This window comes from Corvus hawaiiensis, chromosome 8 (assembly GCF_020740725.1).
Source record: "Corvus hawaiiensis isolate bCorHaw1 chromosome 8, bCorHaw1.pri.cur, whole genome shotgun sequence".
NCBI lineage: Eukaryota > Metazoa > Chordata > Aves > Passeriformes > Corvidae > Corvus > Corvus hawaiiensis.
Genome location: NC_063220.1, coordinates 33,819,262 through 33,844,311, shown reverse-complemented (window position 1 = coordinate 33,844,311; position 25,050 = coordinate 33,819,262). Strand labels below are relative to the sequence as shown.

The 25,050-nt window shown below is 49.0% G+C and overlaps 1 protein-coding gene across 12 annotated transcripts in view; it reads left to right on the top strand.

The window, feature by feature from the left end:
• CDH23 (cadherin related 23) overlaps positions 1-25,050 on the top strand; it is a 182,306-nt gene that overhangs the window by 37,251 nt on the left and 120,005 nt on the right. For 11 of the 12 annotated variants that reach the window (XM_048310984.1, XM_048310985.1, XM_048310986.1 and 8 more), the window contains exons 4-6: positions 2,435-2,577; positions 5,439-5,486; positions 5,683-5,775. In XM_048310984.1, the coding sequence (XP_048166941.1) occupies positions 2,435-2,577; positions 5,439-5,486; positions 5,683-5,775 (284 nt within the window). The remainder of the gene's footprint in view (positions 1-2,434; positions 2,578-5,438; positions 5,487-5,682; positions 5,776-25,050) is intronic. The other variant, XM_048310987.1, reaches the window with a different exon arrangement.

Sequence of the window (25,050 nt, the reverse complement as noted above, 5' to 3'; positions counted from 1 at the left end):
ACCATTGGAGGCCGTTGCAGTGCAAAGAGAGAAGAGTTAAATGTTTGCTTGTTGATTTATTTATTTATTTATTGGTACGACTGGGTTTGCAACACGCAAACCACAAATATGATTAAAACTGGGTGGCACATGGTTTTCCTATTCAGCAGGAATTTTAAGATCCTTTCCCTTCCAAAGATGCAACCAAGACCTTTTGGAGTTTGAAATATTTGCCATCCTGGAGGGAAATGCAGGTGGCTTGTTGATCTGGGTTTTTTGAATGGGATGTAAAGGGTGGAAGTCTGTTCTCCTGTTAGACTGGGCAGAATAAAGAGGCACGATCCTGGATTTATTTTGCCCTGGTTACTGGCTTTCACTGCCATGGAGACTGAGTGTCTTCCTTTTTCCTTGGGGCAAAGAAACCTTTGCTAAGGATGGCTTTGAACATCCTCCAGCATAAAATCAAGCTGCTGCCTTGTTTTATATCAGGGCTACAGGGTTTGAGAAAGCTTAGGATCTTTGTATCTATGGGGTTGGCTGCACTGAAGAGGTGAGAACATTGCAGATGAACACTCTGATCGCAGGCTGGGATAAAACCACTTGTTTTTGTCTTTATCCAAAGTGTCTTTGGTTGTGACCCATCACTCAACTTGCACCTGTTGGTGGAAGGAATGTTTTTTTCCCAGTGGTTAATTCTAGCTGCTCTTTTTAAAACATCTGCTATTCCTCCTCCAAATAGGAATTTGTCCGGTTTGGGCACTGAATCCTGCCGTGCTTTCGCACTCATTGCTTAGTATCACATTTTGTCCTCTCCATGGATGTGCTCGAGATGGCCTGAGTCATCTCACTCTTCTTAGTCATAGATGAGGCAGTTCAAGATTTTAAAGCCTTTTTTTAAGGGAAAAGCATTTTTGCTAGCTCTTGAAATTTTATGGCTTCCTCTTGCGTCCAGTCCTGAAGGCGATGCAGCCAGGCAAGCAGCTTGTAGATTTGCAGCCTTGGCAGAACCAGCTTTTTAACCTAAAAACCATTCCTGACTTCTGCAAGAGCACTGTGGCTCTCCAGGCAGGGCGTGGAATGGCTCCTTGCATGCTTGGATCCCCAGTCCTGCCAGAAGGGCTGGCTTTGGGATGTTCTCCTCTGCAGCTGTGGCCCTCCAGCCTTTTGAGGACGCTTGGAGCAGGGTTGTAAAAATAATTTTTTACCAAACGAGCCCAAATTTCCGAGGGCTTCACCTGGCTGCTGGGTCCTCCCAGTTATCTGCCATGCTGTCACCCGAGTTTGTACCAACAGCAGTTTTACATCACACTGGTATGTCCCCAGTGAGGTTGGTGGCCTTGGGACCTGCCAGGCCAGCTGGGTCCTCACTCAAAATGTGCTTCATCGATGTCGTAGGGCACTAAATTTTTAATCACAAAGTCACACAGGGCAAAGCCAAATGCCTTACAGAATTCTATTATTTCTTCTTTATCTGCCAAGGTTGAAATCTCATCAAAGAGTAAAATCAGGTTTGTTTGACAAGCTCTATTTTCCACAAAATCACGTCTGGCATTAATTATGTTCCTATAGTTTAATTCTTTATTAATGGAATCTCATATCGGATTTTTCCATTATTTCTGCTGTGATTGATGTCGCACCAATTGATCGGGAATTGCCCGGCTCACTCTGCTCTCCAAACTCTGCTGCTGCTTTTGCCCTCTGGTCTGCTGGAGCTGAACTTCCCTTCCCAGCTGGATGAAATTTGGGCATCTGTTCTCCTTGGCCAGGTGACCTGGGGGTGTGGAGTGCTCTGGTACTGCCAAAGGTGGCTCACACAGACTGTGTCCCCCATCCCCAAATCCACGTGGCCAAGGAGAAATCGCATCCTCAAGGCCAGGCATCCTAGGGAATCTCCCATCCTTATCTCTGCCCACCAGCTTTTTTCCTCCTGTTTTCTCCCCCATCCTGCTGGGGAAGGCACAGAGAGCAGCTGGGTGGGACAATAGGCAGCCACCCATGGTCAGCCAGCCATGGCAGACTGTGAGTGCACACAGAGGTGTCATGGAGAGGCCCAGAATGATCTGAGGAGGTTCTTGTGCGGCTGAAATGAGGCTCCAGGGGTGGTGGCTGTCCCCTGCTTCTGTTGTTGTACCTGCTGGTGGTGCCCCTTGGCAGGTGAGAGTGTGAGGGAGGCTGGTTAGGGCTTACCCAGAGGAGGTATGGGATCCTCCATCTCTAGTGCCAGGGCTGAACTGGGCTGACTTTCTCTTTTTATGAAGGCAAGGAGGGAGACGATCTGTGCTAGGCAGAACAGTCAGACCATGCACAGCCTGACTCCTCTTGAGACACTGGAGCGTCATGGGCGTGATTCCAGGTCTTCCGCAGACCTCTGATCTCTGACAAGCTGGATGTTTTCAGGATTTCTTCTTCTCTGCCTTGTTTTGCTCAGGATTTCTTTCCTCTCTGTCTCTCCCAGGTTCCTCAGTGACTCAGCTGCTGGCCCGGGACCTGGACAATGACCCGCTGGTCTTCGGGGTGGTCGGGGAAGAGGCCAGTCGGTTCTTTGCCGTGGAGAGCGTCACTGGTGTCGTGTGGCTCAGGCAGCCCCTGGACAGAGAGGTAAAGCTGGGGAAAAAACACCTCTGCTCAGATAAATGGTGGCTCTCCACCGTCTGTGGCAGCTGAGATGGGTGTTGCACCTCATGGAGTTGGGAATCTGGGTGTGTTCACGTTCCCTAGCCACCCCATCAGTGTCTCCAGTTCAGTGGGGACACGGGGAATAAACAGCATGCTCTGGTTTGATCTGACTTGCTGGTTTTCCTGGATGCCAGAATAACATCTGTGGGTCTGGAAGTAAAGGAATTAATAAGTGGAGATGATCTACCAAGGAGCCAGGGTGCTCATACAGTCAGGGAAATCTACAAACTTCCTCTTTAAATCTCTATGCCAATTAAATCCTTTACTATTTAGAACAGCGTGTGAAGAGATGTGAGGTATCCCTGCTTATTCAATCTCATCAAGACTTTTCATCCTCTTGTGGATTCAGGCTGCTGGATGCTAAATTTGGCAAGATTCTCGCCTCGAAGCCGTTTCACACCCCTATTTTCAATGGCAGCTTTGGTGTGCAAGGCTGGAATCCCATCCAGGTGCCTGCTTTACTAAAACCTTGGCCCTTGCCACATTCCTGGAGCAAGGAGGAAGGGATGGTGGGAAGATTGGGGAAATACTGTGTGATTTGGGCAACATACTTAATTTGCCCTGTGCTCCTGCTGCCTGTATTTAGTGCTGCTGTGGCTGGCAGCAGCGTTGGGAAGATCAAACCCATTAACACACCTCCGGCGCTGGCGTTCCTGGTCGGAGCCAGCCAGGCATTGGGATGCAGAGGAGCAGGGTGGTGGATGCTGCTCAGGCTGGGGTAGGGGGGAGGCCAAACCCAATTTCACAGTGTTAAGAGCGAGACTTTGGAAAAATAAAGTGCTTTTCTTCGCCCCTCTCCCCTCTACCTCCCCGTGCCAACAGCTGCTGGTGTGTCATAAATCTTCCCTCATTCAAATTCCTTCTGCTCTCTGATACTTCCCATATCAGCCTGAAGCCCGGGAGGGTGATCAATAGATTTTAGGTGTCTTGTGGTGTGGAAGGTGGGAAGGGAAGGAGCTGGGCAGAGCTTGGATGCATGGATGGGCTCAGCTGGGAGAGGAGCCTACACCCATCAGTGATCCCAGGACCTCAAAGTCAGCCGTACATGGAAGACAGTGAAGACAGACCAGTGCTGGGAATGGATATGGGAGAGGTGTAAATGAGAATTTTTGGTGGAGGAAGCAGTAGGAGGGAAGGGATGGAGGTGGGCAGGTGGTTGGGAGCAGAGAACACTGGCCTGGATGCACATGGTCAAAAAGTCAGGGGAGAGAAAGCCACGCAGGAGAAGTGGTGGGAAAGAAAAAGGAAGAGGTGAATTCTTGTACAAGAGAGGAGGAAGAAGGGAGAAAGAGTCATAGTAAGGTAAATGATGCAGGAAAAGATGAAACAGAGAAAAAGAGGAAGGAGCAAATGTATAGAGCCAAAATGAATTTTTAAAGTTGTTTTTTTTCCTATGAAGATTAGAAAGAAAACGGATTTTTTAAAACATGGCAGACCCTGAGGCTAAAGAATTGTGCTAAAATAATTTTAGAGACAGCGGTTGGTATGTGGAAGCTTTCTCTGATTATTTTATTGCGTTTTTAAAATTTAAATGCTCAACAGGTTGTTTCTTATCTCCTGTTTTTCCTTTCTTCCGAGTAAGGGGAAAAAAGGGCTGAAAGGCACTGATGCAGCAGGGTGGGATGGCACAGGGAGCAGAGTATCTCCTCTCCCTCAGGATTTCAGCTCTTCCTTCTGCCTACAAGCATTGCCCCGAGGCAGGAGTTAGGAAGGGTTTTTTCCCGTTGTACTTCCCGGCTATTTGGATGGAGATGTGGGAGCAGGGGGGGACCCTGTGGGGGGCAGTTCCCCAAACCCTTCTCCAAGATGAGCTTCGACTATGGTGCAAGCAGAGCTCCTGCTCCAGGCACTGCTGGCTGCTGCCTGTCCCTGAGCCGATCTCATTAGGAATAAATCAACCAGAGCTGGAACACGAAGAGCCATTTCAAGCTGGCTTTTCCAGCCTTTCCTGCGTGATGCTTTGGAAACATCAAGTTGCTGTGCTCCAGCAGCTCAGGCAGGGAAGGGACACCAGAGGTGGGAAGGGATTGCCAGGACTGGAGGGGAACAAAACAGCAGCTGGTGGTCAGGTACCAGATAGATGTGGTGGCCTGAGTCCTGCTGTCCATCTTTACATGATGCCTTGATAAAACATGAGCAGAACAATTGCTGGTGGGAAGGAAAGGGTCAGGAAGAGAAGGTCTGCCTCCACTAGCAATATTCCCCTGCCCTGATCCCAAAAACATTTGCTCTTTCCCCCTCATTGCTCATCCCAGCATCAGTGACTTGAATAGATCCCTATTTCAAGTTGCGAATTTAGTTAAAGCAATAAGGGGCAGAGAGGACTGTGTGGGCACTTTCATGGAATTTCAGCCAGTTCTTACTACAGACCATGGATTTATCCCAGTATTCCCAGCTTGTGTGATAGGTAAGTTGGGAAAGCAGCAGCAGGATTTAGATGTCCTCACTGAGACTGTGTTGCATTGCCATGAGTCATAAATCTTACTGTGTTTTAAGTGCTCAGCTGCCAATCAGGAAGTCAATTCCTTAGTCCCTGCATCCCCCTGACCTGGGGCAGGACATCTCCTGTGCCTGTGGAATACATGGGAGCCCTGCTGGCATTCAGATTCCCCAGCATTTTCTGCCCGGTGTAGGTAATGGCACTCAAGCAGCTCTCCTCTTCTGGAAGGTCCTGAAAGCATTTTGCGTGTAATAACATTGGCTAAAAGTCCCCAGCCTGCCATCTGCAGATAAACACTACAGTATCTTTAATTATAGGTTTTTTTCTTCTCTTTCCCTTTCAGACTAAGTCAGAATTCACGGTTGAATTTTCTGTCAGTGACAGCCAAGGGGTGAGTGTGACTTCTCATTTCATGGTCTGTGGCATGGACTGAGGGGAGCAGGGGGTGTGGGTCACTGCGGGCCCTTCTGCACCAGGGGAGAGGGGTCACCCCTTGGCCCAAAGCCCAAAACCACGGCCACAATCTGGCTTTAGGCTCTAAATCCACACATAAAGCTGACACCCTGCTGTTGTCCTTGGGCCCACAGGTGATCAAAGGGACAGTCAACATCCAAGTCGGAGACGTGAACGACAACGCCCCACAGTTCCACAACCAGCCCTACAGCGTCCGCATCCCAGAGGTAGGGATCATCTCTGCCTGGCTTCTGGCTCTTCCCTCGGTGGCCATTTGTGCTCTTTGGTTGCCACCACAGAGCTGGCCACTGGTGTACAGGGGTTGTCCTCCTGCCCTGGACCCTCATGAGGTTGCAGGAGGATGAGAATTCTGGAAGCTACTGCCTGAAAATCAGCAGAAGCTAAGTGTTTTGGGTGTTGGGGGAAGGAGGAGGAAGAGGAGATGTGGAGCTTTGGTGGCATCTTTCCCATGACAAATGGGAAGTTTGCAAATGAGCGTAGATGAGAGTCTGTGTCTTGTTCTCTTCCTTGGAGCTGGGGGGATGTGCAGCTCTTGTCACAGTGCTGACCTGAGGCAGGACCAAATATTTCTCTAAATGCCTGAATTCCAGCAAAGGCTTCTGCCCTGGCTGGTGATTTCCTTTAACAGCTCCATAGCAGGACTTGTCCCGTGATGTCCCTGGAATAGAATAGGTGGGAAAGGACCCCAGGAGTTCATGTGGCTCAAGCTCCCACTTATCCAGCGAGAATTTTCATGTTAGATCAGATTGCTTAGGGCTTTATCCAGCCAAGTGTTGAATATCCCCAAGGACAGAGTTTCCACAACCTTCTGCTGCTCTCTGTGCTGGCCACTGCAAGGGAGGTGACATCTACTCATCCGTCAGGGAGAGCTTCTGCACCTGCAGCCTGACTTGGCCAGGAATTTACAGGTCTGATGTGAATTTAGGCATTAAAGCTGTGGCTTCTGGTGCCAGGAGGAGAAGGTCAGGGTATTTAATTTGAAACAGGGAGTCAGTAGGGCATTTGACATCTTCCAGTGGAGGAAACCTCTTCCTCTTGCACCACAGTGCCAGGGCAGAGCAGTTTTTCCCAGACTGTTCCTTGGGGTGTGGGTGAGGTCCTGTGTGCACTGTGTGTGTGAAATGAAGCAGCTTTGGTAACTGAGAGGTGCAAACGATTGTGTTACCAGGGTGTATTTAATATTCCTGCTGCTGCTGCCTGCCGTGCTGGGCTTTGATCCCTTCCCGTCCCTCTGCTGCGAGGATGAGGTTTCTTCATTACAGCTGCTTGTGATGTACGAGTGGGGAGTTGGAGTCTCATCTTTGCACCAAGTCATCTGAAACCTCCCTGTGAGAATGACACTGGGTCAGAGGCACTTCTGCTGCTCTTGAGAGCATGAGTGGTAGCAAAACCCACACGAGGTGCTCCTGCCTTCTGCTCAGGACTCTGGAGCTGGCGGGTGGCTGTCGTGCCTTGCTGCTGCTGCTCCCGGTCATGCTCTGCCTGCAGAGGTCTGTAAAGCAAAAGCAATGGCAGTGGGATGGGAGGAGAACAGTCTCCTCTCCCCTGCCCTCAGATTTACCTCTGGTTTTGCTATTATCTGCCCTTCATGTGAAGAGATGGAAATGGGTTTCCATGACTCCCCTGGGAATCGGGACTGTTAAGTAACAGTTTTTTATGTACCTGGAGTATCTGTGCCACATCTCTTCTTGCTGATGGCTTCTGTCCTGAGAGCCAATTTGCAAAGTGGTCTTCCCCATTTCCAATATTAACCTGTGCCCAGCTTGGGGTCCTGGTTTGGAATCATAGAACCTTACAGTCACAGAATGGTTTGGGCTGGAAAGGACCTTAAAAGCTCCACTAGTTCAGCTCCTGCCATGGCAGGGACACCTTCCACTGGTTGCTCCAAGCCCTGTCCAAACCAGCTTTGAACACTTCCAGGGATGGAGCGGCCATAGCTTCTCTGGGCAGCCTCTGCCAGGGCCTCACCACCCTCACAGGGAAGAATTTCTTCCTAATACCTCATTTAAGCCTCCTCTCTTGCAGTTGAAACCCATTCCCCTGTATCCGATTACTCCATGCCCTCATACGTAGAAAATTAGGTCTGGCTGAGGAAGGGGAACTGCAGGCAGGTGATCTGGACAAAAAAGTATTTAAAAGAAGAAGAGGCTGAACCTTAGAGCCCCTCTGTGCCATATCACAGTGTTTTGCATGTGAGATTCGGTTCTGCTGGGAAGGATTTCCAGGACTGCCTGGTTGTTTGGGGTGCAGCAAGCCCGGTGTTCCCCCAGTGCAGCCACTGAGCACTTGGCCTTTGGATCTGTGCTCTTCTGGAGGTTGGCCTAATCTAATTATAAGGCAGCGTGTGCCAGCTTCCAGTTTCTATCCATGATCTTTAACCAAGGGCACTGATCAGAGGTAATGAGGCACAAACGTGTTGCTCTGCCAGCATCCTGAAGGCACTCCTGTTCTTTTGCCAGGGAAGAGAGAGCCTTGCTTTGCCAGGCACTGTGACAGCAGGGGATGGGGTCTCACCACCTAAAGAGGACCCTCCAAGGGCTACAGCGTGTTGGAGATGTCAGCAATAGACATTTTCTGTGCGTGGTGGCACGGCTCTCAAGGAGGAGATGTGCACTTGGCTTTGAGACCTGTGCTGAGCCACAGGTTTTCCCTGTTGCTTGTTCATGAGTACTCAAAGCTGGAGGTGATGTGGCATGGAAATGTGGCAGGGGACACAGGGAGCTGCTGAGGCTGGGGAACCAGCCGTGGTGAGGGATGTCGGGTCACCCCATGCTCCAGACAGCTTGAGGGTGAGCAGCGAGGGCACAGGTACCAAAATCCACCTCAAAGAGCACCCAGCACAAATCAAAGGGCCTGTGGATAATGAATGAAGAGGGGCTGGAGCTTGGAGAAAGAGAAGAGGCTAGTGTGGTTTTCAATAGACTGGCTCTGTGCAGATTTGGCAGCTAATGAGGGTTTTTCTCTTTTTAATTTTGAGATAAATGGATGTATGGATTTGCAGTTGTCGTAGCTAATGGAGCAGCAACCGAAGGGCTATTTAAACCTCGCTGCTATTGTGTGGCACTTGGAAAGTCAAAAGAAGAGTGTGCATAAATAAATGGAACATGAAGTAAACTGACCTTTAAAAGCAATACTGCCTCTAAATACCCATCCTGGTGTTATACGCGGTCTGCTTGGTGTGAGAATGGGAATTTATTTGGGCATGGGCTGTGGACTGTGTTCCCTCTCTGATGTGGGAAGGGAGGGAGAAGATGCACCACAGCAGCTCTGAATGCCCAGACCGGGGGCTGTTGGAGTGGCACTGGTCCTCTGTGCTCGCTGTGTGTTAATCTCATCCCTGGAATAGCTGCAGGGGGCCCCGTGCCGGGAGAGGGATGTTGCTCCAGCGTAATCGTCCGTCCCGTCTGGGCAAGGGCACCCCGTGCTTTGCTTGTCAAAAAGCAACGAGGCGGGGCAGGCGCTCTCAATTCTGCAAAGAAAAGGGGAATCCTGCTAGAATTGGCAACTTAATTCACCAAGCTGGCCCCGACAGAGCTCATTAAGTTCCCGTGTATTCATTTCAGGCTAATGGCTGTCATGCTGGCTGCTGTTTGATTTGCCGTAATAGACTTTTATGGCTTTCCAGTTTGCGAAGACGTGCATGCCCGTGGCTGTGCCCCGTGGTGCTGCTGTAGTACATTAGTTAGCTGCTCGTGTGCTTGCTACTCTGACCTTCAGGGTTTGTTGGATGCATCCTCTTGGATGCATCCCTTGCACTTCATCTCCTGCTCACAGCCTCTTTTTTACCCCCCTCACCCAACCCCAGGGTACCACTTTTCTGGGAATCTCAGGGTTTTGGCTTTTAAACAAGGAGAAATCTATTGCCAAGCCTGTGGCAGGCTCTTGTGGCCATGCCTCAGTTTCTGACAAGTCCAATCTGCTTTATCTGACCTTTTTTCTGTTTGGCTGGATCCGTAGGGAACTCAGAGTTGTTGGATTGTCATGGTTCAATGCTTTTAGGTGAAGTAAGCAAGTGGAGAGGAGCCAAGCCCCTCTTTGTGGTTTTGTGGTACCTGGTGTGATGGTGAGGTCAGGGTGGAGTGTTCCCCCGGGGTGCCTGCTGGGTGTTCTGTCCCAGTTCCAAGCAGGAGCCCTTCTGGGGCTTCCACACAGCTTTCTGTTTGCCTTCAACTCTGGGGGCAGTGGTGGAGTCACCATCCCTGGAGAGAATGGGCACTTGGGGACGTGGTTCAGTGGTGGCCCTGGCAATGCTGGGAGAATGGTTGAACTCAGTGATCCTAGAGGGCTTTTCCAACCTAAGCTATACTATGAAGTGAACAAACTTCAAGTCTAGTACCTCCTTGGGAAAAGCTGTTTTCCCCTATAAGCCCTCAATATCCTGAGCTTGCTGATCAAGTTCAAACCATCTGTGGCCTTCTCTTGGCCTTGGAGCATCAGCAGTTCTGCCACGCTCTCAGAAAGGTCATTTAATTGTTGGTTTCTTTGCTGATGGTTTCCACTGGAGTTTTCTCTCCTTTTGTGCTCTCCCCACCTCATTCCTTCTATTATATTTATAGCACACCAAGTGATTTATGAAGTGATATGTATTATATCTTGAGGTTACACCCCCTCATCCCTGGAAGTGTTCAGGGGCAGGGTTGGAAGTGCAACCTGGTCTAGTGGAAGGTGTCAGTGGCAGGGGGTTGGAACTAGATGGTCTTTAATGGACCTTTCAACCCAAACCATTCCATGATTCTATGATCTTCCAGCAAAATGCTCGGTACTGGGCCAGAGATTGCAATGCAGCACCTCAGTCATTCATGAAATCACAGCTGCATCACAAGAAAAGTACCTGTAACTTCACAAGGACACAGGACTTATAAAGAGTTCTGCTCTCAGATTTGTAACCAAAGCCCTCTGCCTTGGGAATGTGCTCATCTCGTCCTGAATTCAAGCAAGCACTAGTAAAGAGGCAGGGCTGTGGGAAAGGAGTTTAAACATGGAAAGGAAAGTTTCTGGTCTGCACGCAGCAGTGTTGAAGCAACCACAGTCCAGCTTGCAGGTGTCTTATCTCCTGAGCTTACCCCTGATATGCCAATTTATTTTAATTGGGAGGCAGGCAGGCACTCGCCATCAGCAGCAGTCCCTTCTGCTCTGGGAGCAGCCTTTGGGATTGAGCCTTCACAAGCTGCTGGACACCATTTCCATCCTTAGTATGGGGGGGTAGCTGAAATTGTGGCTTTTATGATGTCTTTTTCTTAATTGTGCAGAAAGGTATTTGGCAGGGAAGGGGAAGAGGAAGGAGGGTAGCGTTGCTGCCCTGTCCCATTGCACAGCCTGGAACCAGACTGTGCTACACAGTGAGCAGGGGCAGGGAGGAGCAGAGAAAGGCCCAAAAGCCCTTGCTGTAATTAAAATTATTATTTTGCTTTAAGGGTAATAATGTCGGTAATTACATCAGTTTCCCTGCCATCCTGCCGGGGAGTCTTCAGGGGCTCGTATAATTCTATTGCCATGGCTCGAGGCCTGATGCTGCGCATACAAAGCAGCTGCCACGAGCTGAGCTCCCCCTCAGCTGCATTAGCTATTCCCTTGCACGCTCCCAGACACCTTCTGGGGCTTTTTTTCCTCCCCTCCTTTAAATAAAGAGCCTTTACATGGGAAGTGATGATAACAGAGCTGATAAGGAAGATGTTCCTACCACATTACAAAAATGTTCTATAATCATTGCTGGCTGCTTTCCTTCCTCATTGCTTTTTTCTTTTTCCTTTCACTCATTGTTTTCCTTCTCTCCTTATCCCTGTGTTTCCATGTGGAGTTTAGAACTGAACAAATAATTTACAGTGAATAAATTATCCCCCAAATCCAGCCTTCCCTTCCTTCTGCCACTTTGAGCGTGCAAAATTTGCAAGTGTCTTCTTGAACTTCTCCTCAGCGAATTGGATGCAGTTTAAAAAAATTATTTATTTCTTGTGTTTTTGTTGTTTTTGAAACTTCCTGGAAAGGCAGCAAGTGACGTAGTGAGTTATTGAAGCTGTGTTCATTAAGCACTGTTGGACAGAAAAGCTGGTTCTCGTTCCTGGGTTGATCAAGCACTTCCATCTCTCCTCCAACCTGGCATCCCATTGGCATGCCCGGTGCTGGTGATCTCTCACCTCCAGTGCCTGTTGGAGAAATAGGAAGTGGGGATATGACTGGTGTTTGCTGTAGCAAGAGAGTCTCTGTTGCACAGGTATTTGGTGATAATCTGCAGTGGGTGAAACACCTCCCAAACTTCCTGGACACCCTCAGTTTTAATGGTGTTTATTGTTGCTTCCCACGTACAAGCAAAACATAAATGGGCCAGGAAGTGCAGGCCCTGTCTTGGGCTTTCCTTCTGGCTTTGGGATGCTAGCAGTGTCTTCAGGAAAGAGCTTGGAAGCACAGCAGGCACCAGCTGTCATCTTCTCCCTGCTTTTTTCCACCATGACTGGAGAAAAGCACTTAAAACAGACTGCAGTGCATAGAATAAAACACGGGGTTGGGGCTGAAGGGTTTGCACAGCTGATGTTGTAGATGTCAGAATCCTAGAATGGTTTGTGTTGGAAGGAATATTTAAAGGTCATTTAGTCCATCCCTCTGCCATGGGCAGGGACACCTTCCACTAGACCAGGTTGCTCCAAGCCCTGTCCAACCTGGCCTGGAACACTGCCAGGGATGGGACAGCCACAGCTTCTCTGGGCACTCTGTGCCTGCCCACCCTCATTTTAAACAACTTTTTCCTTTGAAGCTGTGACCAAGTAGGTGCTCAGACCTCAAGCATCATTCCCTCTGAAGGTCATCTGGGTGCAAGTTTTTGTTGTTACTGCTGATGTGTTTGCTGTGACATCAGAGGGGCTCGAGTGATGTCCTAGGAGAAAGAAAGCATCCACTGTCCCTTGTCTGGATTCACCAGTGAACAGGAGACCCTGGTCCTTTAATACACGTGACTGAGGAGTGAAATGAGAGATGCAACAGAAACTACTGGGGCGGAAAACTCCAAATGGCGTGGAAGTAATGTGTAAAGTGTCCTGGAGATAACAGTCATTTCCACCAGGCAAAACTTGGGCTCTTTCTGGAAGGGTACTGCAGCAAAGCAGGGGGCAGCCTGAAAAGTAGAAATAGTCGTCCTGTTCTGGCCAGTGTAGTGCTGGGCAGGACATGGGGGATGGGGAAAAGCAGAAAGGGGGGAAAACAGCAGATTTTGAGAGGAAAGGGAAGCCTGTGTGGGGCAGCAAGTAATTCAGTGCCTCTGTGGAGGAGCTGTCATGCTGGGAAATTAGGAAATTATCTTGAGGAAGGGAAAGTGTACAGCAACATTCTGAGTGAGGAGAACACAGGCAAAGGGGGGCAAGGTAACTTGGAGAAATCAGTAATCATTCCTTGTGGAAGAAAGGGGAACAAGGAAAACATCCTCACTCCCCAAGCTCCTTCGCATGGGTGCTGAGGGCACGTATCTGCTGATTTCATAGCTCTGATGGGTCTGTCTCAGTGTCATCCTGGAGGTCAGGACAATGTCTGAGCTTAGAATGGCTACTGCCAAGCGATGGTGGCTCCTCAGGATCCTGCTGGCAGTGAGTTGCTGAGACCACGCATGTTCCTCTGGAGCAGAAAGAGTGGTTTGTGGTCCCACTGCACTTCCTGCTGCAGGAGCAGCTTAGGCCTGGGCTGGAAGGTCTCTTTTCCAGGGGACGTTCCAGCCCAGCCCTTTCAGTGTAATTACACTTACACATCTGGGTAGCAGATGGCTTCAAGGTCTCTTCCCTGTCCCTGGCAGGAGGAAGGGCTCTGTGCTGCCGGGAACAGAGAAGTGAGGAGGGAATGAATGTGACCTGCTGGCAATTAGTTGTGTTTTATCTCCCTTTCCTCTGGTCACCATCTTCTCCCAGAAGCCTGGGATGTAACTTATTATCTCATGCCAGCCAGCAAAAGCTGCATTCTCTCCCCTCACATCCCTGTTTTGTTTACCGCCCTCTCTGTACTTCACCTTTGGAGTTGGCAGCAGGACCGTGCCTGGATGTAGGAATGGTTTTTAACTTGTTCAGGCAGTGAAGGCGCCGTCTGAGTGGCAACTGCTCCATGCCAGGAAGCAAAAAACCCATCACTGAAAGTATATTTAATGTTTTTTACCCATTAAATCATGCAGTTTGTTGGTTTAGGCTCCTTTTTCAGTCACAGCACCTAAATTAAGGGATGATTAAGGTTGTGCTGAAAGGCGCTGTGTGAGGGACGCAGGAATTTTGGGGTCCAGGCTCTTTTCCACCTGCAGTAACCAAGATCAGCAGCAGATCTATGAGGTGGGTGCACATTAGCATCCTCACTCTGTGCAGCACGGGAATGTGAAGCTGCAGCTGGCACAAGAGGCACTTTTTTCAATAAAAACACCATTTTTAATTAAGATGGAAATATTTAGGGAAAATGTTGCCATTTTGACAGCAAAGCTGGGGAGAAATGCATTTCAAAAGAACCATAAAAATCGCTCTTGCAATAGATTCATTCCAATTTCTTCTTGAGAATTGCATTTTGTGTTTTATTAGTTTGTAATGTGTCAGTGACAGTCATGTATAATAAGCTTTCTACTGCTGGTCAAACTTCGTGGTAAAATAATAGACTAAATCAGTCTCTCTATAAGTTTTTAAAATATTTATGTGTGAACTAAACTGTTTGTATCACTTTCAAACTATTTTCATTACAAATGGAGGGATTTTGATCTAAGTAGAAGTTTCAATCAGAATTAGGCAGCCATTACTTAATTTCAACCGTTAATTGCTGTGGGAACTTAAAATGTGGTTGATTTATTTTGTCAGCACAAATAATGGAGAGAGCAGGGAGGGTGCATAGAGGGTTCAAGGCAATTTTGGTTCAAGGAGAAAAAAATGGGGAGGTTTTAGTTTTGGGGATTTGCTTTATGGGAGATTTGTAAAACATTTATTTGTTTTTCTGAGACAGGATGCAAACCCAGTGGGGGTGAAAAAGGAGAGGTGGTCACGGCTGTCACATTGTGTAGGTTGATGGTTGCTTGTCCCTCTTTTTCCAGGAAATTGAGCTGTGTGCTGGGTTTGGCCACATCTCTGGGCTCAGGTGAATGGTTATACCAACAACTGCCTTGTTTTTCAAACCTTGCCTTGCCTTTCATTGTGGTGATATGTTGCTTCCTTAGGCTTGTCCTGCAATTCTAAACTGGAAAGGGTAATGGGAAGGAGTGAAGGGAGAAGAGGAGGTATTGGTGAAGTCAGCCACCTCTTGCCCAGCCTGTGTGTGATTAATCTCAGTCACTCGCACATGTTTGGAGGCACCTCCTGACCTGGAGTCTGGCTGGATGTGCCGGGATGGCCACCAACACTACCTTCAAACTGGTGCTTCAGAAGGAAAACAGGAGTTTGTAACTGATAGGCTGGTATGCTCATCAGGGGATGCTTTCTTAGCACTTCTCTGTTCATTACCATGAGGAAGATGATCTTTCCCTAGTTAGTAAATCTTTATTTAGAGGTAAGTTGAGAGCCTGTTTTTCCGACCTGTGGAAAAAGAGGGATGTACCCATGCTCCATCCCATAACCAGAGTTGGATGAACACACTGAAAGGGGAATAATTTTTACTGCCTATGTGATTTGGATGACCCCAAATCTACCTGGGTCAGGAGCTACTGTGCCAGTGCTTGGAAAATCACTTTATTAAATGTGGTGGAAATGCACAGCCAGATGTGTGTCTGCAGATTCCTCAGCCTCCCAGGAGAAAACGCCCCAGGATCTGCTGCCCATGCCTTGCCTTAGGGGGGCTGAGAGGGTTAAAGCACAGTGTTGTTCCACTGCAGTGAACAGCTGATGGCCTGTGTAACATCGAGGGGTTTTTGGCTGGTTGGGGAAATAGCAGGACATGTGGATGTTTTGTTTTCCTGTGTATAACTCATGCCTGTGGGGAAAGAAATTCTGCAAAGAGGCTGTGCCTGCTGGTGTGAGCCCCACGAGGATTGTGGCACTGCAAATCGCCCCAGTCCTTGCAGTCATCAGGGAAACGGGTGTCGGGGAGAAAGGCCAGGAGTTGTGCAGGTGGGGATCTCTGCCCTGTGGGACACAGTCGTGGCATTGCCTCTGAGCACACCTGCAAGGTCCTGCTGGGGCCTGAGGACTGCCTGAGCTTCAGGAGGAGGGCTGGGAGAATGCTGGAAGCCTGGATCCTCCTCCAGTGATAGGGATCACCACCAGCCTGGTGTCCCACCATGTCACAGGGCTTCACTGCAAGGCTTTCCCTTGGCCGCCTCCTTTCTGAGGGCCTCGAACACAAGACCTGCCCTGTCTGAAGGGCAGTTTTCCCAGCAAGGTTGTACCTCCAGAGCGTGTGCTCCATCATCTGTCCCTTGTTACCACCTCGATGTCTCGCTGTGTGCTCACACGTCACCATTGATCTGCCCGATGTCGGGAGGAGGTCAGCTCTCCTCCAGCAGGCAGCAAACCTATTTCTCACCTGGTTGTACAAAGCGGTGAGTGCTTCACCACCTTCTTTTCTTACGATGGCACCTCTGAAAAAGAGTGTCTGCACTTTGCTGGCCCATGTCTGTGGGGTGGATGGGGTGTTTGGTGGCCCAGATGCTTGCACCTAACACCAAGGAGCCTGATCCCCATATGTTTTGGGCTTGGGAGTGGCAAGCAGAGGCTGGAAGAAGAGCAAGGAGGAGCCACATAAATGTTAGCTGGTGAGGAGAGGAGAAGCAACCTCAAGGAGATCTTTGGGAAAGGCAGGCAGCAGGGACAGGGGAGCAGAGCCTCACCTCCCTTCTGCACGTTTGAGCTTGAGGCTGGGCTTCAGCAGGCAGGCTTTATTTGGGGGGGATCGGCTTAAAAAGCCTCACCGGAGCGTTATGGAATTGGAATGTTGAAGGGTAATTGAGCTGAAAGCCATTCTCCTCCCGCAGCCCGCGCAGCGGGACCCGCTCAGGCGTCCTCGAATGCCAGCCTGGAATCCTGCTGGAAGAGTGGGAGCCGGGGGTGCACCCTCTGAGCAGGAGGTGGGCGTTAAAGGGGTGTTGCAGAGGAGAAGCCACACTAGTGATAGATGAAGATGCAGGTTTTTCTATTTTACAGAAAGGTAAAGAGGTTCCTGAGTTGCAGTCTCCTTCCTTGCAGGTACTGGCCCACTCTGAGTGCGTCCCTGCAGCTCAGGTGCCCTGTGTCCTTCTGTGGTCACATCCTCTAGCTGTCCCCCTTCACCACTCAGAGCTCCACCAAGCAGCCCTGTGCTTTCTGCTTGTGATGCCCATTAGGAAAATGCCACCCACACACAGAGAGATGCTCCAGAGCACTCACTGGGATGGCCAAATGGGTCATATTTTGGAATAATCAGAAGAAGTAGATTAATAAAAAACTTAACAAAAAGAGGAGTGTGGCTAGTCAGGGTGGATGTAATCTTTAAACACAAAAGTGAGGTTTTAGTCACTGTCCCTTGTCTCTCTAGTCCTGGGAGTTTGTGGAAGGGACAGGGGCTTGGAGAGCTGCTGGTGCAGCCCCAAGTAGGGGATTAGAGAAGACCCCTCCAGTTTGGACCCCAGCACAACAATGGTGTGGGATGCTCAGCCCAGTTGTGTACCCTGTCATGTATTATTGATTGCTGAACAGGCACAGTTAAGTGCCTCTCATTAATATTTGTTTTGGTATTTTCCCTGAATTCCGATGAGTGGAGGAGATGCTGCTTATCTCTCTCCTGCAGGTTTTCTTTCTAGAGGATTCCTCTGGCTGGTGACAAACCTGGGCTCTGTAGCCCTCGGGATGAGGGATGAGTTAGTAGCTGACACAAAATCTTGGGAACTCTGCAGAAACAAAGCAAGGAGGCAAAATTAGCACAAAATTAAGGGGTAAAAATGCTCTGCTCACATCGTCCAGATGAAATATGGAATTCTAGACTCACCTGTCTTTGTAAATGTCTTACAAGGGATGCTCTGGGCAAGTAGGTGTGCTGACCAAACTTTGAAATGAATGAGTAAGGAGGAATGGTGGGATGTGGAGCAGGCAGCCGGGGACTGCTTCTCAGTGCTCATGGAGCTGGTTTTGAGGTTTCAGATTGAGAGCGGAGGCTGTGGCCAGTGGACATGTTCATAGTTTGGACTGGAAGGGACCTTAAAGCTCGTCTTGTTCCAATCCCCTGCCCTGGGCAGGGACACCTCCCACTATCCCAGGTGGCTCCAAGTCCCATCCAGCCTGGCCTTGGACGCTTCCAGGGATGGGGCAGCCACAGCTGCTGTGGGCAGGCTGTTCCACTGCCTCTGTCTTTCTAGGTGATCTGTGTTCTTATTTCTCTCCTCCATCCCTAACCCCACTGTGGGCTGATGACTCTTCCATTTACCTTCTGCCCCCTTTTCCCAGGCAACACACAACAGGCACATGGACTGAATTGTAGGGTTATGACCAGTTTCTCTCATCAACTCAGACATTGAAAGGGATTTCTGAAACTTGCTTAAATAGGGCAAAGCACTTTTTCTTTCTGTCTTGTATAATAATGCCTTGTTTGTTAGGCTTGACTTAACTGCGACTGGCCCACCCAAAGCCATTGAAATGATTCTGAGCTGCAGTTTCTGCCTGCTCAGGCTGTGCTCCCAGGCACTTTAGGTGCAGCTCCTGAAATGAAAGATTTCTGGTGTGCCCAAAGGCAGTGAAGAGAGCTATTTTAATGTGCTTGCTTCTCCAGCTTTTCAACGGAGAGTTGGGTTCAGGTTCTGCTCTGAAGTGATATTAGAGTCTATGGAGCATGAGAGACTGCATTTGTTTGTGGGTTACGAATGAAGACCTGTCAAAAACCTTTTTAAGCAGTGACAGAACTTTTATTTTTCATGATACATTTAACTTTTGAGGGCTTTGCCTCCCAGTGAGGCTTGGCTCTTTCCTGTCTCCCTTTCTATGAGTTTGGAAAAAGACGATTGGCAAAAGTTGCTCTTCTCTTTTTCAATCTGCCTCCCCATCCATTTGGTGGGGTGTTGGATCCCATGGGGTGCTCTTGCTTCTGGAAAATGGTGTGGCCAGGAATGAAGGGGGTGGCAACACTGGGGGAGAGGGGGACTGGAACATGGAGCCCTCCTTGTGCTTGAAGCAGGTGCTCCACCAGCTTCTCATGGGGAAAGGATGCAGGTTATTGCCATCGATTTGGTGTTGAGATGTTTTGCAAAGGATAAATGTGTTTATAGGATTTCTATCCTTTTGTTGTAAGAAGTAGGGTGCCATTCCCAGATACAGGAGTTTGCTAAAAGAGTGTCACATCAGTTCTTCATCACTGTGTTTGGTGTTGCAGCCCCATTCCGAGGTGCAGGTGGTGTGTGAAACATGGTGTTGCTCCTTGCTGTCTGCTGCAACTCAGCCTTTTACTCAGTGCAGGCTCTGGACAGGCACTGGGAAGCTGGTTTCAGACCCCATCCCTCGCTTTGTGTGCTCCCAGACATATCCATGGCTTCCATCTGAGCGTCTGAAACATCTGCCTGGCTGTGGGTTTAGAAATACGACACAACCGGACGTGTACAGAGTTAAAAAGGGTTGTCAGAGCTGATGGGATTGCAGGGTTTTTTGCCTCCCTTCAGTCTCAGCTCAAGAGTTGTCTTAAAGCATTTGTGGGGAAGGTAAGCGCTTGTCACAACCAGTGTTTTTGTGTAAGCTCGGGAATGTGAGCTCTCCCCTCTCCATCCAGGAGGATGGGAGATGCCAGGAAGTGGGCTGGTGGGTGTCAGCCTTGATGCAGAGAGGTCTCCTGGTTCAGGTCCTTCTGCATCAGGGCTGTGGGGAGGATTCACAAGGATTTTCCTCCCATTTGTAGGCACAGGTGGTGTCATGGCCTTAGTGGGACTGGTTGGTGTCAGAAACCCAGAGAGCTGCCAGGCGCCCTGGCAGGGGGTGAGGAGGAGGAGCAGGAAGGAAAGAGAGGAGCTGCATGGCTTTCATGGAAATAAATCTGCCTGCAAGGACCAAAGGACCTCACTTACAGGGAAGGAAGAGAAACATGCTCTTGAGTGTTTTGGGGGATTTTAGTGATCCAGTGGGAGTCCTTGGAGAGGAAGCGGTAGTGCTGACACGTGGTGGTTGCCTGGAGCTCCCAGACAGTCTGAGACAAGGTTTTAATTAACTCATTCTTCTCACATCTAAAGTTCATTTATTTCAGTTTACTTAGACATCTGCTTTTTCCTCTCCTTTTTCCTTGGGCAACGGGTGGGAATCCCTTGGCTCTGGAGTTGAGGGAGCTGCTCCTGCTGCCCACCCACCATGTGCCACCAGGGCAGGGAGGGTTAGGCACGTCCAAGACTGCTGGGGTGCCCCGGCAGCATTTCTGCTCAGCTGCAGCTTGTCGAGGTGCAGGAGGGATGGCCAGGTGTGTTTCATTCTGGGCAGTGGAGAGGCAGCACTGACTCCTGATTTCCATCCTCCAGAGGCTGTGAGTACCAGCTGCTCATGCCCAATTCCATGGAGCGTCCCTGCTTCAAAAACTGCTCCTTTCCCTGTTTTTCCCCCAAGTTCCTTTGATACTGATTGCCGAATCATTAGCAGAGTAGATCTTGCTTGTTTCCAGCTTGGCATATTCCTGCTGTGTCCCTTCCAATCCTGTGCTCCCACAAAATGGTCAGGCCTGTCCCCAAAGACCCCCTGTCTTTGGGATCCTGTAGACTACAGACCTGTCCCAGTGCTTCAGAGCCTATTCCTTGTAGGTTGTATATTCTCTGCCCTAATGGTGGAGGACACCAAGTATTTTCCCTCCACTCTTCCTTACTGTGTTTTTCCAGCAGGGATTTCTCTCACCAAGCTTGTTGTGGGCCATACATTTTGAGTTGGCACACTGAAAGTGCTTTCATTTAATACATCTTTTATCAGGCTTGATTTTCTATTGCTTTCTCCTTTTGGGTGTGCTTGGGGGAATTTATTCTTTTTAACAGGTTTATTCCAGTGTCAGGTATTGGTTCTAAAAGGCTGGGGGCGGCGGGGGAGCGGGCTTTGATTTGTTGCATGGAAAATGCATTTGGCTTCTATTCCCTTCCTTGAACTGGGAGGAAGGGATGGAAAAGAGGAGGAAACGGAAACTTCTGCCTGTTCAGCAACAGCTTTCTCATCCTGTGTGTCTGTGTCATGCTTGCTTGTCTGCTGCTGTCACCAAAAGTTGGGTCCTGCAGAAACCTGATGCAGAGAAGGTGCCAGACCTCTCCTTGTATATTTTAAGTGGCACATCCCTAATCCTTGCAGGTGTCCCATGTTTGGCACAGTTTTCCACCTGCACGGAAGGTCTGCTCGCTGATGTTACTATTCCTGGTTGAGCTGTGCTGGTGTTCTCAGTTATAGTAGTACCTGTAGGAATAAGTACTTGTTCTTGTTGTGAAGGTGTGAAGACAGTGATTTTATTCACAGAAAATGTGTGAGATGGTTGAAGTCCCTCTGTGAGGACTAGGGGAATGGGGGCATGGAGCTAGGATGATTTTATTATTTTATTGTATTTCCTTTCAGTGCTATTTTCCCTTTATTTCTCCATTATGTTCCACAAGTCTCGGGTTTCTCATAAGCAGAACTAGAAGCAGGGATTTGGTTAAATCACTAGGCGGGATTAAATTGAGAAATACCCCCATACATCTCCCTTGCAGCTGAGGGCAAATTTAACCGCTGATTCCAAAGCTTCCAAAAATGGCTTTGTCTGAAAATGAATTTTGGCCTCTCAAAGTTCAAACATTTATCCTGAGCTAGAAATATACACAGATTTGCTCTCTAATTTAATAAAGCCATCCGAATAATATGATTTCTCCCATAACCATCATTTATGTTTCACAGCGAAATGATAATGAGAAAGTCATTAGAAGTAATAAACAAAACAAAACCCACACAGCAAATCCTTCACCGAGCCTGAAGGATGCAAAGAAGAGCAGCGTTTGAGTCTTAGGCCACAGAATGTTTGCCGGGTGCAGCTGTTTTGAAGGAGATGCATTCTTGGAACATTATTTTTGCTTGTTGCATTTCAATGGGGTTTTTTTGGCGGAGCAGGTGGGCACCGCTGAGGCATGGGAGCAGGTCTGCACTTGGGTTGGGTACTGCACCCGTGCCAAGCTGGCGTTGCTGCTTTCACCCCTTGGGGTTGGCTGCAATGGGTGATTAACAGGCTTCATTCTTCCCCCACCTCCAAAAAAATCCTCCTCCTTACCACAGCTTTGACAAGGTGCTTTTGTTTAAATTTTCTGCTTAAGTCTTGAACTGAGTACACAGAATGTGTTGACAACAAGAACCACATCCAGATATCAAAAGTGCTCATTTTAGCTTTTATTTATAGCTGTGTGTGCACTTTGGGCTGCAGCCTTAGCACTCGCTTCTGGGTTATCCTCAGCCAGGTGACTTTTTCTTTGACTTCAGTGTTTTGCTCCAGTGGGTGTCTAGATTGGATATTAGGAAAAAATTCTTCACTGAAAGGGTTGTCAGGTTCTGGAATAGGCTGCCCAGGGCAGTGCTGGAGTCGCCATCCCTGAAGGGATTCACAAGATGTGTGGATGTGGCACTTGGGGACATGGGTGAGTAGTGGGCTTGGCAGTACCTGAAATATCCCACATTTGTTGCTGCTGGACGTTTATTCACTGCCTCTTATCCAGGCGTCAGGGGAGGGATAGGATTTTGGTAACAGCTCCTATCTCGTGCTTTACTGGGACTGTTGGGCTTCCTTACAGGTCTCATTAATTGGTTTTTCAATTAGATGACTCCTTTTGTTGATTTTTCTGCTTTCAGAGTCACAACAAAGGTATGTGGACACAACACCCACCTTCCCATCACAGACAGGGGTGGGATGCTGGAGGAGGCAAGATTTAGTAGTGCAAAAGGCTCTGTAGCATGGCAGGAGCAGAGAGGAAGCAGTTTTCCCTTGCTGCCGCCATTTCTCAGCTCTTCCTTTCCTCTGCCCCTTATCCCTGGGCTTCCCCATCCTTCCAGATGCTGGAGGAGCTCCAAGGGCTGGCTGTGGCACTGCTGGTGCTGAGCCAGGTGTGCCAGAGCTTCTCTGAGCTGGGGGCTGCACGTGCAGCTCCATCTCTGCTCCTGTCCAAGAAGGGTAATACATCCTTAGTTTTTGACCCGAGCCAAGTACTAGCAAATAACTCCTCCAGTTAAACACAAAAGCTTTTCATTCTTCTTACTCTTAATAGAAAATAAACATCAATAGAAGATGAAGGTTTTGGAGAGCATGTCTTGTGCCTTTTCCTGCTGTGGAGTCCGCCTGATGACCTAAAGTGTGCAAACCAAGGCATGTAACACCATTTTACCTTCCTTTGAGAAAGAAATGGTTCATCCGAACTGTCCCTGGGCAAACTCTTGCCTGCTGACATTTCAAAAATTGCTCTTTTAGGTTCCTCCGCACTCCATCCTTGCTTGTGCTTCTCTCTCCTCCTAAAAGAAAATCCTATCTATATTTTCACATTTGAAAAAAAAAGAAGACTTTAAATAAATAAATAACTGTGCACAGGCTGGAGCTGCACAGGAGTCAGAGAGGAAAGAGCTCTTCTGGTTTTCACTCCTTTTTCCTACCCAGATATGCTGTGAGCAATTGGTTCTCCCTTGGGAAAATGAGACTCCCAAGCCTCCTGGCTGCTCTCATCCAGGAGGAACTTTTGTATTTAAACATGCTTAGCACTAAGCTGAACATGAATTTCCCCCAAGTCACTGAAAGCAGCTTCCAGGCTGTATTTTCAGCAGCCTGTTCTTGCTGGTTGCATGAAACCTGTGGAAATCTGGAATGCCCAGAGGCATCCTTGTTTAAAATGAGCTCCCTCTTCGTGTCCAGAGGGCAGTCTTCATCTGGAGGTGCCTGAATTTGTGTTTTCCAAGAGACTGATCCTAAGGATAGTTTGGCAGGTGTACACCTGATGTATCAGGGAGAAGCAAAGTGATGTTGTTGTCCTGTGATGTTGTCTTGGCTGCTTGGGTGCTCGGTTGTCCCTGGGGAATGGGATGGCTGCTGTGGGTAATCAGCTCTCCTGGGGCTGAGAACTGAAGTCATCATCACTTGGGAGTGCTGGAGGAGATCCTGGTGGCTTCTCATGGCTTTGTGGAGAGGTGTAAAACAGATACACTCATCATTTTGGGGGAATGTCAGTGGTTCTGTAGGATGGACCTTATGTGTGGCTACAGTGTGGAAGAGTTGAGCAAAGCATGGAAATTGTGATTTTAAAAGTGCTGGTGGAACATGACTGCAGGGAATTGACAGATGTGGTTTGTTAATGACTGCAGAGGTGCTTTGGGTAAGAGGAATTACAACCCTATGTGTTCTCCTGTGGCCTCTCTTTCCTGCCTTTCTGAAGGAAATGCCAGTGCAGAGGCCAAAATGCCAGAGTTGGCTTTCCCTAAAATCCCTGTTGGGATGTTACCTGGCACTTCCAGGGGGCACCAAGGAAAGCGGAGAGCTCCCTTTTGCAGCAGGGGGGCTCGGGAAGGTGGGGGATGATGGCACAGCCGTGTTTTGATGCCAGGCTTCGCCATTCCTGCCAAAGCATCCCCAGGTTGAAGGCACACCCTGGGAATGGGCCCGGCATCCTTCTGAAGGCAATTCTCATTCAGCCAGCAGTCGTTTGGAAATAGTCACTCATCAGGCACTTATGGATCTTTCAAGCCCCTTTCTCTCCCTAATAATCCCACCTCTTGGGACGTATTGATTCTCCACTGTCGGCTGCCTCTTGGTATTCCACAGTCTGTGTTAGTCCATGGAAATTGCAGCGCTGTCATTTTCATGCAGCAATTACCTGCTCTTGATTCCTTTCATCCCCAGTCCTTTCCTGGAGATCTGAACTCTGTATTGACAAACCACCCTGGAAGAAAGACACGGGTCAGGCTTTGGGAAGAAGGCTCACACAACAAAAACTTTGGGGAGTTTCCCTGGGGTGTGATTGTCTCAAAGGCGCTCAGCCAGTTTTTGGGGGTTTTTTGGACATCCAACACAAGAGGGATGCTGTGGCTTCCCAGCCTCCAAATGTGACTTTATGCCTTGCTTTATGCACATGCCAAAAATGTAGGAAATTCTTCACCTGGCTTCTGGGCAAAGGATCAGCCTGGAGAGATGAGGGCAGCTGCTTTCCAAGTCATCCTCAATCCTCTGCTGGGGATTCCAGCACCTAGAGGGGCTCCAAGAGAGCTGGAGAGGAGCTTTTTACGGGGGCATGGAGTGACATGACAAGGGGGAATGGCTTCCCACTGCCATAGGGCAGGGCTAGATGGGGTATTGGGAAGGAATTCTTCCCTGTGAGGGTGGGGAGGCCTTGGCACAGGGTGCCCAGAGAAGCTGTGGCTGCCCCTGGATCCCTGGATGTGTCCAAGGCCTGGTTGGACAGGGCTTGGAGCAGCATGGGATAGTGGAAGGTGTCCCTGCCCATGGCAGAGGGTTGGAATGAGATGAGCTTTAAGGTCCCTTCCAACCCAACCTATTCCATGATTCCTCTCACTCTCTAGAAGGTCATCATTTGATTTGAGGTTACGATTCACCCATCTGATGAGGAGAAGATTTGGGAATTG